Source organism: Phoenix dactylifera, chromosome 13, assembly GCF_051530095.1.
Source record: "Phoenix dactylifera cultivar Ajwa chromosome 13, Ajwa_hap1_PhDact_Kaust_v1.1, whole genome shotgun sequence".
In the NCBI taxonomy this organism is placed as follows: Eukaryota; Viridiplantae; Streptophyta; class Magnoliopsida; order Arecales; family Arecaceae; genus Phoenix; species Phoenix dactylifera.
The window spans coordinates 23,365,326-23,382,562 of NC_143202.1; the positions used below are offsets into that span (position 1 = coordinate 23,365,326).

The 17,237-nt window shown below is 37.5% G+C and overlaps 1 protein-coding gene and 1 pseudogene across 2 annotated transcripts; one reads left to right on the forward strand and one right to left on the reverse strand.

Annotated features, from left to right (window-relative positions):
• The first annotated feature begins 5,205 nt into the window (after window positions 1–5,205).
• On the forward strand, window positions 5,206–11,629 carry LOC113462822 (pentatricopeptide repeat-containing protein At4g38010 pseudogene; annotated as a pseudogene). The gene is made up of 3 exons (XR_016398187.1): window positions 5,206–7,157; window positions 7,277–7,474; window positions 11,424–11,629. The product of XR_016398187.1 is annotated as a pentatricopeptide repeat-containing protein At4g38010 pseudogene (transcript).
• On the reverse strand, window positions 7,902–12,864 carry LOC103708554 (protein VERNALIZATION 3-like). The gene is made up of 5 exons (XM_039130871.3): window positions 12,539–12,864; window positions 11,421–11,482; window positions 11,247–11,287; window positions 9,342–9,558; window positions 7,902–8,160 (listed from the first exon to the last, which is right to left on the reverse strand). Exons 1-5 carry the CDS (start codon window positions 12,728–12,730, stop codon window positions 8,133–8,135), a joined length of 540 nt encoding a protein of 179 aa, XP_038986799.1. The 5' UTR covers window positions 12,731–12,864; the 3' UTR covers window positions 7,902–8,132.
• Between the last annotated feature and the right edge of the window lie 4,373 nt (window positions 12,865–17,237).

Genomic DNA, 17,237 nt, shown 5'->3' on the forward strand with positions numbered 1-17,237 from the left:
ATCTTGGACCGTTACAATGGTACTAGAGCGAACACAACTAATTATCCACGTACCTTAGAATTTCGGGTGAATTTAGATCCTTAGCCTGGTAAGGATCCCAGAGCTCAAAAAAGAAAATTATGCAAGAATATGTGGGCAAGAAATCCAAGTAATATACGCACACTCTCTCCCTCTCTCTCATAGCACAAATTTTGCAAGGTGCAACTATTACATTGAGGCTTCTCTATTGTGAAGTTAGATTTCAACCCTCAGGCCAAATTTGAACCACAACAATACCGTTATATGTTATAGACAAATATAGAAGTACAACAATCATCTTCTGAGGCTCGGCCTATTGGCCGGCTTGACTAAGCTCAGGCCTGATCCATTAACCGACCAGGAGGGTTCCGGATGAGGCCCTGCCTTTGGGCTTGTGGCCTGGTGCCAGAGTGAGGCCCGAAGGCCTGCTCCTAAGTACGGTCAGGTCATGACCCCTGTTTCACCCGCCCTGCTGAAGAGATGAAGTTATTCATTATATATCGTCTCAAAGGACAATGCTGTGAAGCTGTAACTCGGAATCACTCGAACCTTTTCGAGCGTAGGACTTCTTTTATACATATTTGTATCATGTTCTCATTTTGGCTCATCTTTTCAACCCTGATGTTTTTATGCCTGTGAGAAAGGGCTTAGGAAGTATATTTCTGGTGCGCTGCATTCCTTTAGCAGCACTAATTTTCTGGGATGTAATTGTGAGGACATGTACAGACTTGTGTTTAGTCCTATATCGGTTATTTGCCGAGGAGATTTTGGGTACTTATACAAAACTAAGGAACCCAAAATATATCTTTTAGTTTGGATAAGATCTTGGGTTGTGATAAATGGTCTCAGAATGAACTCGGCCTATTGCCTATGTAGACTAGAGGACACTGCAATATGGGTTTATGGAGGTTGACCACGAGCCGATCGTGGTGGTTGTGATTAGATTTGAATGGATTTGAACCCTTAGCTTGACGAGAACATTATCACTTGAACAAGGGGAGAATGGCCAGTGTGCACCTGGGTGCTCGGTGGGTCCTACTTGAGGGAGACTCGACTATAGTGGTCAACTGGATTCGGAGCGAGCGTGTCAGGCTAGATCTGCACCCTCTTGTCTATGATATCTACCATCTTATGGTGGAGTTGGACTCCTTCCGAGCCATGCATGTCTTTCAGGAGGCGAATAGTGCGGCGGACTGGGTCGCCTCATTCGCAGCACATCACTCTGGAACTGTCCTATGGGGGGTTTGGAGCGAGTGCCGGAGGCACTAGCGCGTGTTTTACTTTTTGATTATTCTGGGCATTCTCACGGTTTGTAGTGAGACGCCGATACACAAAAAAAAAAAAAAAACATGAGGGAAGAATGTGAGGATTTATGCGGACGTGTGTTTAATCCTACATCGGTTATTCGCTGAAGAGATCTTGAGTATTTATAAAGAATTAAGGAACCTAAAAAATATGACTATATTTTTTGGGTGAGGCCCTGATCCATGACAGAACTATTTACATTTTTTAAATATATTTGTATAATATTCTCATTTTGGCTTATTTTATCAACCTTGATGTTTTCATACCTGGGACGAGGGCTCTAGAAGTATATTTTTGCTGTGCTGCATTCCTTTAGGGGCATTAAATTTTCTAGGCTGATTAAAACTAATATCAACGACTGTGGTGCAAAATTAGAACTTCAAAAGCGTTTTTCTTTTTTTTTTTTAATTTATTGTTCCTCCTCCTTTTTTTCCCCTTTTCAAGTTACATATAATACAGTTGCAGTGGAATCATTGAAATATATACCTTTGGCTGCATCTTAAATATTATGTTTTTTATGTTATTTTTTTATTTTTTATTTTTTTTGCTATGGCGGACGATTCACACCATTCATACGTCAAAAAAAATTTAAAAATAAAATATCCTGAAGTGCCTTAGAATAGGAGAATTGGTGTCGCATCGATCAACAACACCGCACCAAAGTGCTCAGCTACATAGAAAGCCACCAAATCTATCACGCTGCGACGGTCAATGTATTTTGCAAAGAAAGAAATGTCCTCCCTCATCAGACTTGACCAAGCACTCATATAATCTGGAGTATAACATTTTCCCTGAGATGATTTAAATTTTAAAGTAAGTAGTGTGCTCCGGAGTCCTTATACACAAATACTACAATCCGGATCATCCTACATGATTGTGAGTGCATAGAATGAAATTAATTCCGTTCGCACTCTTTGTCAGATTGTTGAGACCGCAATGCTTGCAAACTGGTCAGACTAACTCAAAAGGATTTGCAGCAGCAGCAAGTTCTACAGATACTTCATCAGAAATATTACATCAACTTTGCGAAGTACTAGCTGTTGCGCGAGGCTTTCGCATAGTCCACATTAAGCTAGCAGAGAAAGAGGATCGCGTTCCTCCCGAGGTATTGTCCGCTTTGGAGGTCGAGCGTACCCGGAGCCCTCCTCACGGTTTTGCCCTTCAAAAAGCGCCTCGAGAGGAAAGGGTTTCCACCCCCCATTTAAAGCACGGATCCTTTCCGCTACTAGCCGATGTGGGACTAAATTCAATGCCCCCTCCCCTTCCCACAACATAGCCCCCCAGCGGGAAGGTTCCGGGCAGGTTTTTGCCCATCGGGCCCCCACAGTCCTGAAGAGTAGTCAATGGAGGAAGGAGGCGCCCCTACCTGGCGCGCCATCTGTTGCGCGAGGCTCCGGCCGAAGATTGTCCCCGCAACACTAGCCATTCTAGCTCTGTTGGTCCTCATCCCTAATGCCTATTAAATTCTCTAATTCAGCTTGTCTAGAGAGTTAACGAGCAGGGAATTTCTTCAGATGTTTCTCCAATTATGTTGGAATCCGATAAGCTTTATCAGCAGTGCTAACAATGGCAAGACAAACAAAGTAATTTAAGAAAACAAGTTGAATGCACCAAGCTGTTCACTGCTATTGGTGTTTGCATCTAAGAAAAGAGGAATTGTGCCTATTTTTTTTTTGTTAGAATTGTGCTTGTGATTTCCAGTTTGTTAAAATATTTGTACATTGGGTAGCTCTCAGGGGTTATATACACTCGTGTACATACTCTATATAAGAAAAATAATATATACTGATATAGGATCACGCTAATAATAAAAAATATTATTGACTGATACAGGTTGTTACATGATCCCTAATATCACTGTAATAAGATCATGCTAATAAAAAAAATAATATAAGTTGATACAGAACCATGCTAATAAAAAAATATTATGGGTGATGCAGGTTACTACGTAATTTCTAAAATTATGCTAACACAATTTAAATTTCTTTAAATTTTATGGATTAAACACACTAGCTTAATAAGTTAAGCCCAACTAACCAGATCTGGCATGACCATATTTATTAAACAGGTTACGCAAGTGAGATTTACCTACTTTGATTAGAACTGTTGAGTTTGGATTGATAATTTTTTTAGAAGTACTCTGTCTTGACCTGACATGAACTCAAATCCCCGGATCCATTACCACTTCTAAAATCTGTCCCGTCAACCCAATCCTCAAACGACACGTTTTAATAATTTTTGTATTTTACGTAAACGGGTTTGGGTTGTAAATGGGTCAACCCATATAAACTTGTTTATTAAATAGGTTAGGTTCATGTTTGAACATTTGGCCTATCTAATCTTTTTTTAAACCATTTAAAAATTGGGTCATATTATGACTTGACCCTTTGAACCTGTTTAATCTATTTTAAATTTGTTTAATCTGTTTCTGACCTATCTAACCTGATCCACTTAGGCCTAATTTGGGAGAGCTTTTGCTTTCTGGCCCTCCAAAAATACTTTTAAATAAAATAGAGGTATTTGGTAAAAATTTTAGAAAACTATTTTAGCTTTTTCAGAAAGCTAGAAACAGATTTTTAGGAGAAGCTCCATTTTGGAGCTTTTTGGAAAAGCACTTTTAGATCCTATCGAGAAGCTATTTTTTGACCAAAAAACCCATGATAAAATATAACAATTATACAAAATATTTCTTTATAATTTTGAAAATCTACGGAAGGGTGAAAAATTAATTTACACTAATAATTATAATATTTTATATCTTTATTATTGTATTATATTATAAATTTAATATTATATTACATTATATCATAATACATTAATATGTTATGTTAAATAATTTAATATTATGGTATATTATGAAAAATTAATTTATACTAATAATTATAATATTTTATATCTTCGTTATTGTATTATACTATAAAATAATATTATGTGACATTATATCATAATACATTGATATGCTATATTAAATAATTTAATATTATATTAAATTATTATGCTATAGTATATAATATTATATTTTTATATTATAATAATATTATATTATATTATAGTAATATTATACTATATCATATATTTATGTATTAATACATATTATATTTTGTTATGCTTTATTATATAATATTATGTAATATCCTTTATGGTTATTTTGTCATACCAAAAATACTTTTTCAGTATATTTATCAAATATATGTTAAAGTAGCACAACACTTTAGAAATATAGTTACCAAACAATAAACAACTTTTTATAAAAATTTTACTTCCAAAAGCTCTACTGTCAACAACTCTTCCAAACGAGGCCTTAATTTATTTAATATATTTAAACCCATCTAATCTGTTAAAAACTCGTTTAATTTATTTAATAAATAGGTTATTTGATCGAATTAAATTATCTATTTAATAAATAAAATAAAAATTTTAAATTTTAATCTATTTGATAAATAGATCGAATTTAGGTTGATAAATTTTTAATCCAATCCACCTCCAATCTTACCGGATCCGATTGCAACCATTACGTAAAATGAAAGGTCCATGCGATATAGAGCTTTAGAAATTAGAATTTGATTTCCCAGAAAAGCTCAATCCATCGAAAAGCCACTGCATCGCCTTATGTATCGTGTTTATTAGCTTTCCTCTCGTGACGACGCCAACGGTCGGGGACTGTGAGAGTGGCCTCCACGCGTCCTGGGAAATCCTCTCTTCCGTGCCTCCTCCATGAACTGGTAGCCATCGCTCAACCAAATCCACTCTCTCCTTCTCACATCCGGGTTCTACAAAGACTCCTTAGTCTTGGCCAAGCTCGCTGAGATCTCAGCCCTCTCCACCCACCCTCCTTCGCGTACAGAACTCTTCATCAAATCCGCTATCTTCAACTAATTGATCTCCGGTTTGGTTGGCAATGGGGCTTCCCCCGACAGGCGCACCCTCCCGGCGGTGCTAAAATTTCCCACGAAATTCTCGGGCATTGGAGAAGCCAGGCAGCTTCACGGTGTTCCAGTCACGACGGGATTTTTATTTGATTTCTATGTGCAGAATGCTCTAGTTCATGTGTATGGTGCGTGCGGTGATTATGTCGACGCAGGTGATTTGTTTGTTGAAATGACTGTTAAAGATGTGGTCTGGTGAACTGCCTTGTTTTCCGCATATGTGAAAGGCGGGTTCTTTAGCAGGGACTCTGATGGATGTGGAGCCAAACATGGCGACTCTAGCGAGTGTGCTTGTCGCCAGTGGGAGACTGGGAAATGTAAACACGGGTAAAAGAATTCGTGGGTTGATCTTCAAGCATGAAGGGGAGTTGGAGTGGTTTGTAGGAAATGCTCTTTTAGATATGTATGTGAAGTGTGAGTGTTTGGACGAGGCAAAGCGGATCTTTGAGGAGCTCCTAGATAGGGACATAACTTCATGGACGAGCATCAAAATTGGGCTGGTGCAATGAAAACAACCCAACGATGCCATAGAAGTGTTTCATGAGATGCGTGCTTCGGGGTTGGAACCAGACAAGGTAACTTTGTTCTGGTGTTCTTTCAGCTCGTGCAAGCTTGGGAACACTGGGTTCCAGGAGATGGGTCCATAAGTACATTGAGCGCAGAGGAATTGAGTGGGATGTTCATATAGGGACTGCCAAGGTTGACATGTATGCCAAGTGTGGGTGCCTGGAGATGGCAATGCTCACCTTCCACAAGATGCCTCACAGGAAGGCCTCCTCGTGGAATGCGTTGCTTCGTGGCCAGGCGACGCGCAGTCATGGTCAAAAAGCCCTCCAGCTCCTTGATTGGATGATTAGAGATGGGGTTAGTTCCAGTGAGGGGACCTTTCTAGCTATCCTCAGTGCGTGTTCTCACTCTGGCATAGTGGAATGAGGCTGTTGCCACTTTAACTCCAATGATGGAACTCTACAATCTTGCACCAAAATTAGAGCACTATGCATGCACCATTGATCTGCTCTGTGGAGCTGGGCTCATTTCAGAAGCATGAACTCATTAAATCCATGCCGATGAAAGCCGATGTGCTTATATGGGTGCAATGTTGAGTTCCTGCAAAGCAGATGCACATGTGAGCTCTCCCAACATATTCTAGGCCATCTTCTTGAGCTGGATCCTTCTGACAGTGGGGTGTATGTGCTCCTCTCCAACATATATGCCATGAGTGATAGGTGGGGAGATGTGACAAGTGTGAGGAAGTTGATGAGAGAGAAGGGTATAAAAAAGGAACCAGGGGCCAGTGTCGTAGATGTGAATAATAAAGCTCACGAATTTGTAACTGGTGAGAGTTACCACCCCCAAAAGGATGAGATTAGTCTGGTATTATGCAGTCCAGCAAAACAAGTGCAACTTGATGGTCTCTAATCGTGTGGGTTGTTGTTCGGTTACAATGGTAAGTGGTGAAGGCTCTCCAACATATCTGATTTATTTATTTGTCAGTTAAATTTATCAATGGCAGAAAAAGAAAAGAATAAGGAGGTAAGCATTTGGCACGTAGATTTGTTTATGAACAACCCAATTCTTCTTCTAACATGAGATTTGGCCAAACTAAGCAGTAAAAGATGGATGATAAGTTCAAATGCATGCCTCTGCTAACCAAAAATTTGTAGAGGCCAGCTGTTCATAACCTCGTTCCTATGAAAACTGTCAATACCTTGTTTTGGATGCTAGTCAGCCGGTTCAAAAGATATTGTATGTGGGTGCTTATCCATATGGAAATCTTTGAGAATTAACTCTGGGAGCTGCCTACTTTTGCCAAATTTGTCTCCCAAGGTCATTCTAGCAGTCATCATTATAATGATTAAAGGCATTGTAAACATGCTTCATGACGAATTCTTTCCTCAAAAGTGCAAGGTGAGACTGCATTGTCCTTCATTTGGTGAATTGGTAAAATAATGCTCTTGAGATCACTTTGTATTTTTGGCTTGTTACAAATGAAAGCTCTATGCTTATTGCTTATCTTCTTGAATTAGGTTGGGAACTTTCTCATATGACCCCAGATCATCTGTCAAAGGCGATCTACCATTACGTACGATCCTGTGTACCTTACAGAGTTTGAGGTCAGCATTTGGGGACTCATCTATTGGAGGCCATGTTGCCTTAGGAATGTTCCTACCTCCTTCATGGTGCTGGAATTTGAACTTCTGGACTTATATCTTTTTTTTTTTCTGGTGAGCTTACTACACTGGTTCAATAGATTAGATCTTTAACTCCCCTGGTGGGACCTTTAAGCCCAAGTTCCCCCAAAACATGTAAACTATACTTGTTATTTTATATCTGAAAGAACTAAAAAAAGTGTGGTCATAGAATTATATTGCACAAAATGAATGGTAAAAAGATACTTTATATATGTTCCTTATGATTCTGGCTATTGTTATGCTTGCTTCATTTTCAAACAGCCTACTTTATATCAGACTGCATCTTCTTTGGATAGAAATTGGATTTTCTGCCATCACTACGATAACTTTCCTGTTGATATACTAGATTGTTTTTTTAATTATTATCTTTCATTTTGCAATCTTGGCAATTGGACTGTTGTCACAGCCAACACAACTTTCATTGACATCATGCAACAAAATAGAGGATATATTCTGGAACTGTGACACAATCCTTTTCACTTCATTAGCTTATGGAAGCAAGGCAAACTTGCACACACAAGGGGAAAACGAAAAAAAAGGGGAAAAACCACTCTGGAAAGTGTTAAGCATAAACCCTTTATATTGTATTACAAGTCATCCTGAAAGCCCAACTCTTATTTCCAGGCTGCACTCTATATTCCTGGATTAGTATGACCAACCTCTCAAATGGTTGACACTTCAGAACAGATCATCATGTCCATCCACTGACAGCATGGTACCTGACATGCAACAAAATATTCTTTGATTTTGTTTATAAAATTTATTAATCAGCTGTTGTTTGCTGACACATTTTATACCTTTTGTACTAGAAAAAGAATACTTTTGCACCTGCATGAGGACAGGTATTGCCAGTTTCACTCTTTAGTCTCTGAATCAATAGAATCAATATCCATTCGAAGATTTTGCTCTCTAATGTTGACAAAAGCCTGGATGTATGGATGGAGTTATGTTGCACCTCTCTTATTCAAGCTTTAAAACTTCTATTTCAACCCAAAGAATAATTTCCAGATCTAATTTAGATCTCATATAGCAACATGCTAGTACTAGAAGACGACCAGGTTATTTTAGGATGTTTGATATAAGGAGTGACAAGTGGAATAGCTTTTATATCACCATAAAAAATGAATAGAGACTATGATGAAAACTCTTGATTATACATGCTAGTGTACATCATAATGACATAATATCTAGACAAAATCTTAAAAATGATCTTTTACCAACATAAACTCGAGGATGCTCATAACTATCGCAATGGAAGTCTGAAACATCTTTTTAATTGTTGAAGTCTTTATTGTACTTTATGAGGGCCTAATTGGTCTTCCTACACCCCATGGAGCACAAAAAACCCTACAGAACCAACACTCTAGGGGATTCCAACAGCAACATGATATAAAGGCTTTATTACAAAATAACCTAAGCTTCATGTATCATCATTTAGTTTAGGCGTCCTTTCCAAACATTTATAAAATAACTTTTCATGTGGTAGAGGATTGATCAACAATTAGATGATTTGAAACCAGACTCACGTTCTCTATGTAAGAGCTTAGATAACTATGCTTCTCAACATCATGATACTATCGATCATAACCTCTTATAGAAGTCAAACTCAAATTATCAATTGTTGAAAAGGCAAAGTGTAGAGAAGCTTGGAGTGTATAAACTGAGAACAAAGAGTGTATAACACATGGCAGACTTGGAGTTTAATTTGATTTTTAAGATCTGATCAAGTTTTTGATTCAATCTAACCAGTGAATAAGTTGAATAGCACTTGGGGTGGAGGGTTTCTTGTCATGATATTATGTGCTTGCATGTGTACATATTTTTATGCTTGTGTTAGTATTTACTCCAGTTAAGAAGAAAAGTATGAATTGATTATTTTGACCCAGTTAATATGATATACCTTCTTCCACCACAACCATTCTCCCTTTGGCAATTGAAGTACATTGCAGCAACTGGCGGTCCAAGGTTATAAAGTGCTGCAAAGTCCCTGGTGTTGAAGTTTTGTCGCCATCCGGGTGCATAAATAGTCTGTCGGACCTCTTGTCGGAACAACACGAACACAAAACGATGAATGCCAGCTGTTGGTCGTGGACTCTCATAGGGAACAATTTCATTTCCTAGAACAGCACAATCAAAACAAAGTCTCACAGTTTTAGGGGCTTTTTATTGATCTAGAAAGAAAAGAATCTATTCTAATGAGTCCTCTGACTAGGTTTAGAAAAGTTAGCTCAAAAAAAGAAGGAAAATATATCTGGTGTATCTGATGAGTGGATACAGAATATAAAAAAGCCCCTTAACAGTAATTCTTATAGGATTCAATAAGTTCAATAAGCTTTTGGTTGCGGCCTACTTGGGGAAAAGAATACAGTTTAAATTTATGACTGTAAGACCCACACTATAATATATGTCCCTGAAAGAATCGCAGGAAAAGACAGGAATATATTATAAAACATATCTACATAAATTTCATGTGGGACCCCACAAATAAACTAAAGCACCAGTTGGGTCTTGACTGTTATGGGGAATTAGCCACATAGCAAGCTACTTAATTTAAGGCTATGAGCAACCATGTGGATATATTTTAACTTTACTAAGATTCCTGCCTCTGTTCTAATGCGTGGGGTCAGAAAGTCATCAAGAGATTATACATTGCCATGCGCGGGGGTGTGCCTGCGTACACACGCACTCACACAGATGAGAGAGAGAGATGGGGCTGCTTGAACTAAGCTTCATGACACACTTGGAGTGACCTGGCAAGTTTACGAGAAATTTTCTTCTTTTTTTCTATTTCCTAAGGAAAAAGGAGAAAAATGTCTATTTCTGTAGCCAGGTTTTTTTCAACAGTTTGCTTAGCAGTAAATAAAAGTGGCACATACTAGAAGTATGTTACATATAAAAATCATTAGGCATATCACAACTGTCCATAAATCTAAATAACATGCCTCATGCAATTCTGTTTTGGTTTGTATAGGTCTTCTGTGAGATCTTTCATTCATTTCTTTTCAAATCATGAAATTTTAGGTTTCTACTCAAGACTCCCATGAATCATGCCTAATGCTTGTACATGTGCCTACTTTGGAATCCTTTTCACTAGCTATGTTCATCTTATTATTCTTGTGGTGGTACGCACCACAAAGCATTTTTCATGAACAAGCATATAATTGAGTTAAGAGGAGCACAGTGCCCCACAATTTAATAATGGAAAAAGGATTACAGAGAAGAATAAATAAAAAGAGAACAACTAAGAAATTAGAGAAGGTGAGAGGAGGACAACTGTTTCCTCAGAACAGCACCATAAGACTTGGTTTTCTGGTTCTCTAACAAGGACCGAACTTCCCATATAATCAATGCTGAACAAAGGACACATAAACATGTATATAATACTTAACTTTTGCGCAGAATTGTCTGGTGACTCTTAAACTTTATAATTGCTTGAAAGACATTCTTGTATGCTCATACAATGGACCCACCTTGAAAGTTTGTGTTCTTTCCATCACATAATGGGCTTGGCTAATCATTATCTCTCCAAACAGAAAACCTTTTTTCATCTTTTCTTTTTCCATGTGTTTGTGTGTATTTGAAGACATTAATGTAGCATACATTAATTATTGACTTGAAGAATCACACAAACATCATCCCAACCATCAGTCCATGTAGTCAGTAACAACTTCTATTTGAAACAATTTGAGAACCACAAGTATTTGTATATGCTAAGGAGTAGTGAATGGTGAGTTTAGGGGGAAGAGTTAAAATTCTATTGGAATAAATTTTACTGCAGAGAAATAATGGTGCTCTGATTGCTCACCAAAACTAGAATTAGTTGTTTCAGGGATGTCCGTCACCAACCTGAAATACATTGAACAATCATTAGTCGATCTAAATGTTCCTTTATTCTTGACTCATGAGTAGTTGATCCTTTTAATTATAAGGATATTTATGTATTGCCATCAACAGCGATGACTAAATAGTTTGGGCTTACCAGTGCAGGTGCTCTCTTTTGGTTGGATTGCTTGGGCTTGGTGCATCAGGGTCCACCATCGCCTTGTGAAAAGGTAAACAAAATCACCCTTTGTTACTGATGAGGAAAAAGAAAACCTACTCCAACTACATAGTAAATGAAGCACCAAATGAATCTTAATGTCCATAATAAAGTCATGAACTCTATGGAATGCTATGTGATTTTACTGTGAACCTATTGCAACAAATTACGCACTAAGCTATTTCTTTTTTCTAGCACCCAGGCTCCAAGTGATAACCAAAACACACTACATGGGCACTTGCACATATGAGAAATTAAGTCTAAAATTATAAATTATGTCAACCTGATGTTTTCCAGCCTTATTTTTGTCAAAAAAAGTCAAGAAATCTTTTTTGGCAGGTAGCACTACTTCAATGGTTTTTATTTATTTGTTTATTTTTATTTATGATAGGCAATCACATCCATTGTATGCTACTGCTAGTGCACTAGTGTTTGACTACAGGAACCTTGACCTTCATATTGGATGTAACTACTTCCCTAGTTTTGTATTTTAGCAAAATTGAGAAGTCTCAAATTTCTGTCTTCAAATAAATAGTAGAATAATAGAAATAATCCAAAAAGGGTAAGTCAAAGAATCCTATCAGTATCACGCTGAAAAATGGACCATGTGGTCAAGATTCTTGGGAAAATGACTTTTGATGACTCTGGCTGCTGTCACTGTTCTAAAAGTGCATCAACTGGTGCTTGCAAAAGATGGCTTTAGATTCTTCCATTGCATAAAAAGATGCGTGCTTTATATCCACGCATACTCAAACACACACTTACACGTGCCATGTACCACACACATGTGCATTATCTGGGTCTTACTTGATCCATGAAATGAGACCCACAAGAGAGTTGTGTGGTAACAATTATCACAGCTCAAAAGGCTGAAGAGTAATTGTATGAGCTGAACTTGAGCTTTCTTTGCTTAAGCCAATGCTTTGTGTCCACATGGATAAGATGGAACTGGACTGGGCAAAAACAGAGTTTAGACCTTAGATTGGCCACAAGTGGTCGACCCCTTGGGGTAGACCCACTTATTTCACAAAGAAAGTTGCTAAGCAATTGATACTTACAAGCGTGTAAAGGGTCCTCATGTCGCGTCCTGGGATCTCGACCCTCGGCTCGTGCACCACTGCCGATGGCTTGAGCTCGGACCCGTTCGTCACCTCCCTGTTGTTGTAGAGCACCCTAAGTGATGCAGACCTGATGAATGGGTCCAACACATCACCAACAACACGACCTACGACGAGTGGATCCCTTGACATGATCAACAAGAATGCTAGTCTATACTAGTACACTACAGCAACACTCTTTAAAGTGAGGAACTCAAATGTGTCTTGCTATTAGGTTGATGAAGTAAGTGGCGGAGGAGAGGCTGATATTTATAGAAGCTAAATGATGGGGGGCATCTAGTCCAAAATCATGCTTCGATTCGCAGAGGTCTCAGAATCTTCCTTTTCTCCATAGAGTATGATTTGAGTTGCTATCAGCGAACATATTTGAAGCCCTTCCCCTCTGGCTCTCCACAAGGCCTAGTGAGACTGCCATGCCACCTATAGTGAATAAAATCTATGTCCTTGCCCACATATTCTCTAAATCTTGGAACCTCTTGAATGAGTGATTCGTAGGAGCGAAAAAGTGGATTGCCTTTTTGACCTGCAATCCCTGGAAGGCACCTCCAGTGCGAGGACGGCCTCTCCGAAGGTGGGAGTTTTAAGCTCCTGGGGCAAGTTTAAGCACATAGCGGCCATGAGGAGATTCTCTAAGCTTAAATTTTTGGAGGGTTACATCACATACATGACTTTGGTTCAAGCATGATATTTTGCTTCTCGCTCTTTGCTTTTCGATAGGAGGTGGGGGTACAGGATGCCTGTCTTTGTTAGGAGGGAAGTTAGGGGGAGCGTAAAGTGATTTGGAAGACGGTGTTGCAGAGAGGATGAACGTCTGCATGCTTAATGTGAATGTAAAAGAGGTTTGACGCAGAAAAAGTGGCAGGTTTAGTGCGTTACGAGTGAAAAAAAAAGAAGAAGTGATATTAGGATAGGCTCAAAGGTTGTTTAGGTGGTAACTTGATGCTGATTGGATTGTTAATATTCTTGTCACATGATACAATGATATCTCCTTTCTCAGATGGTGCATGTGGTAGGAGATGCTTCACTCCAAGTTTTCGGCCTAGACATCTGTGGGATTCCATGATCAAGGCTATCCACAACTGTCAAGCATCATTGGAGACTAGCTATCTTTGTCATATCATGCTTTATTCTAAATTACGTCGTTGTTTTCTCCCTTTTATCTGTTGAAGCTCCAATCCTCTACTATCCTAATCCCAATGTTTTAAGTTTCAACATGTCATATATCTTTTTATTAGGGAAGAAAAACTAAGATTATCACTTCATGCAACATTTGTAGTTCCAATGTCTAGAAGAGAATATTTGCCAATTGACAGACAGCTACAAGGGCAATTGTCTTTGTGCACATGGAGGAACATTTGTTCAAATTCTTATAGACATAGGAGGATAGTTTGGTCAACTACTTGTATTCCAGCATAAGGTCTCTCCTACCAAGTTATGTCAAATCACAAAAATGCAAAACCTAAATTGGAGCACAAGTATTGGTTGGTGTTTAGACTGAGATGCTGCTAGGTTAGTCAAGTGCTATATGGAAAGAACCAAGCTATGTTTTGAACATAAACATTCTCAAAGTTGAAAGCACGCTTAGAGCCATATGTCAGCATTCAATCATTCCATGAATTGAATGAGAAGACTGAATTATTTAATCATATGGGACTACTTAAAAGAGGTATAGTCATTTCAAAGGGTCTACACAAACCTTTGGATATGCCATGTGCACAATTGAGTGCCTTTTCTTCTTCTTATCTTCTTGTTCTCCATGCAACAATGACAAAACCATCACCAGTGATCACAGAATTATCTATGTCAAATACATGAAGAAATACATCCCGAGGTCTTCGATGTTTGCAAAGAGGTGCTACATTATGCACTTGTTTTAATGGATTCTCATTGTTTTTCTATTATTATTATTATTATTATTATTTTAAAATGTATTGACCTATTTTTTTCTCAAGCCGAATGGCCACCTATGCATCGTTTGATGTTCAAATTATTCGTAAACTACTAGAATTCTGATGGATTTGATAAATTATCTGTGAACTAATTATAACATATTTATAAACTACTTGAAATCATTGAGTATAATATTTTTCTTAAAAAACAAAGTTTTACCGGATTTCCTCTTATATTAAAATGGTTGCCTTATGGTACCTACTCTAACTACATTCTCTTTTATCGACCGTAAGGATATCATATTCTATACCTAAAAAATTTGCATGAACCATTAAGTGGAGTGCTAGGATTGGATGATTGTAGCCAACATGCATAAGGCTTTCTTGGTGCCTACAATTTGGCAGCAACGATGGCATTGATGATTGACCCAAATCTCTTCAAGTTTCTTCTAATCAAAGGAGAGACACTAAAGCTTCTAGGATTCTTTTTTCTAGGTTCTAACCAAAGAAGCCAATACACGTATAGTATATCCATTCTACCAAAAAGAAGGGGGAAAAAAAAGAGTAATGTCCGTGCACTGAATGTGCCAGGCTCTCATTTTAGTGGCTGCCGTTCCTCTCTCAGCTTTGAAGAGCCGTAGATTCTCCTAATCTCCTTCCCTATTTTATAATTACAGTGCATTGTTTTCCTGAGAAAAAAAAATGTTGCACTCTACTGTAGGTGAAGGGGATGCAGTAACCAGAACCTTAATAGGCAACGTAGGCCTTCTAGAAACAATATATTCTCAAAAGACTTTTTATTCGAGCATATAAACGCAAAGATTAATTCTTCATATAAAATTTATTAAGAACTTTCGCACTACACTTTAATCGAGAGATGCTTGTAAGAAGCGTGCACACTAAAGGGAGTGTTTTGTTAAGTTAGGAGCGACCTAATTTGAACTCGGTTTGTTAATTGTCCTTTCCTGTTCTTATTTTTTTAAGTATGGTAGTGCGGTTACCACTTAGAGAAATACTTGATGTATCTTTCTCTAGATAAAGGAGAGGTGTGACTGCTGAACTATAGTCTTGTTTGTCAGCTGCACTCGTCTTAATCCTAAAATGATTTACTCGAAAGGCCGATTTAATTCTTAAGGGCAACTGTCGACTAATACGACAAACAAGCGTATCGATAGAAAATCCAACTCGAGCAAATAATACTTGATAGCTGCAGAACTAGCCATGCTAGATGAAACTAGAAGGTATCAGATTATTATGCTAGGTCTATCTTGCTTCGCGAATTTCGGCTAAGTGGATTCCTAAAGTTAAAAATGCAATTAAGACACTTCGGTATTTTGTGAAAGGAAATGGGAAAGGATCGAATTCATTATAAGAGGATAATTAAGTTACACTCTTTCACAGAGGGACCAAATTTAGATTTTAATCTAGATCATAGTTCGAAACGGATCCTAATCGACCCATTATTCGATCAGCCTTTAATTAAAGAACATGTAAGAATGAGATTAGCCACTAGCATGTTCTGAAGAGATTTGATAGAGAGAGAGAGAGAGAGAGAGAGAGAGAGAGAGAGAAATTGAAGGGAAAAAGAAGGTTGGTCTAAGGTTGGTGGTAGGTTTACTAAGAAAATGCTAAGCATGCAACTGGACGCAAGCATTTTGTTGTAGGGTGAGAAAAGATATTCCATGGGTAAACCTAAAAGGAAGAGAATCTATAACTACCCTTTGAATAAAGTTTTAATAAATGTGCAGGCTAAGAATAAAGGAGCTCGTGACATGACCATCTTCTATTGGCACGTGCGACGGTAGCGAGTCATAAAGGCCAGGAAACTACCACGCACCCACCTAGTAAAAAGAAAACAAAGGGCTTACGCCCCCCGCCCCCCTAAAAAAAAAGAAAAAGAAAACAAAGAGGAGGCGAAAAGTGGCTTGGTGAGTTGTAGTACATTGTTCCTTTTTTTTGTTTTTGTTAATTTGATTTGGATGCAGATCGAGGTTTTAAATAACATATTTTGTTAATTTGATTTAGATGATTCTAATTGTCATCATTTATCTCAAAAAATAATTTTTATATTCTGTATTTTGGTATAAATATTGACATAATGGTTGTTGTAGCGATGTTATAACAAGAAATAGCGAGCAATAACAAAAAAAAAGGAATGCTATTATCCCTTTCTTTATTTTATATTAAATAAAACAATATAGTTTTAAATTGTCAATCACTTTCCAATGTGATATTAGATGAGTATTTGAAATATTATAACATATTTATTTCATTTAAAGAAAGTACAAGTAAAAAAAAATTCTATCTTTTTTCCGATGGGTTTATTTTACTGTACCAAACCAATCAGAAAAAATAAAAATAATGATCTTTATGCCAGTTATTTTAATCTAGGATACGCAAAAATTAGATTTTTTTTTATGAAAATACATTTTTACATTCATGGAAGAGAATGACTCAATCATTTTGTTTACTTGTACTTAATTGCACCTATATCTCAACCTTCTGTGCTCGCTTCTGTTTCTTCCTCAAATGTTTTCATCAATTTAGTCATAATTTATCATCTCCCATCTATAAACAAATTCTATAAGAATAGAGCCATAGACATCCATTTTTATCTTCTAGGACTTGTAGGTTCGATTTTATGTTATTTCAAATGTCGATCTACATCAATAGGCGTATGATAGGCGAATTCGATCATCATGTGATGCGAATCACCACCCTTCCCCCACTTCTCACATTCTTGCACAAAA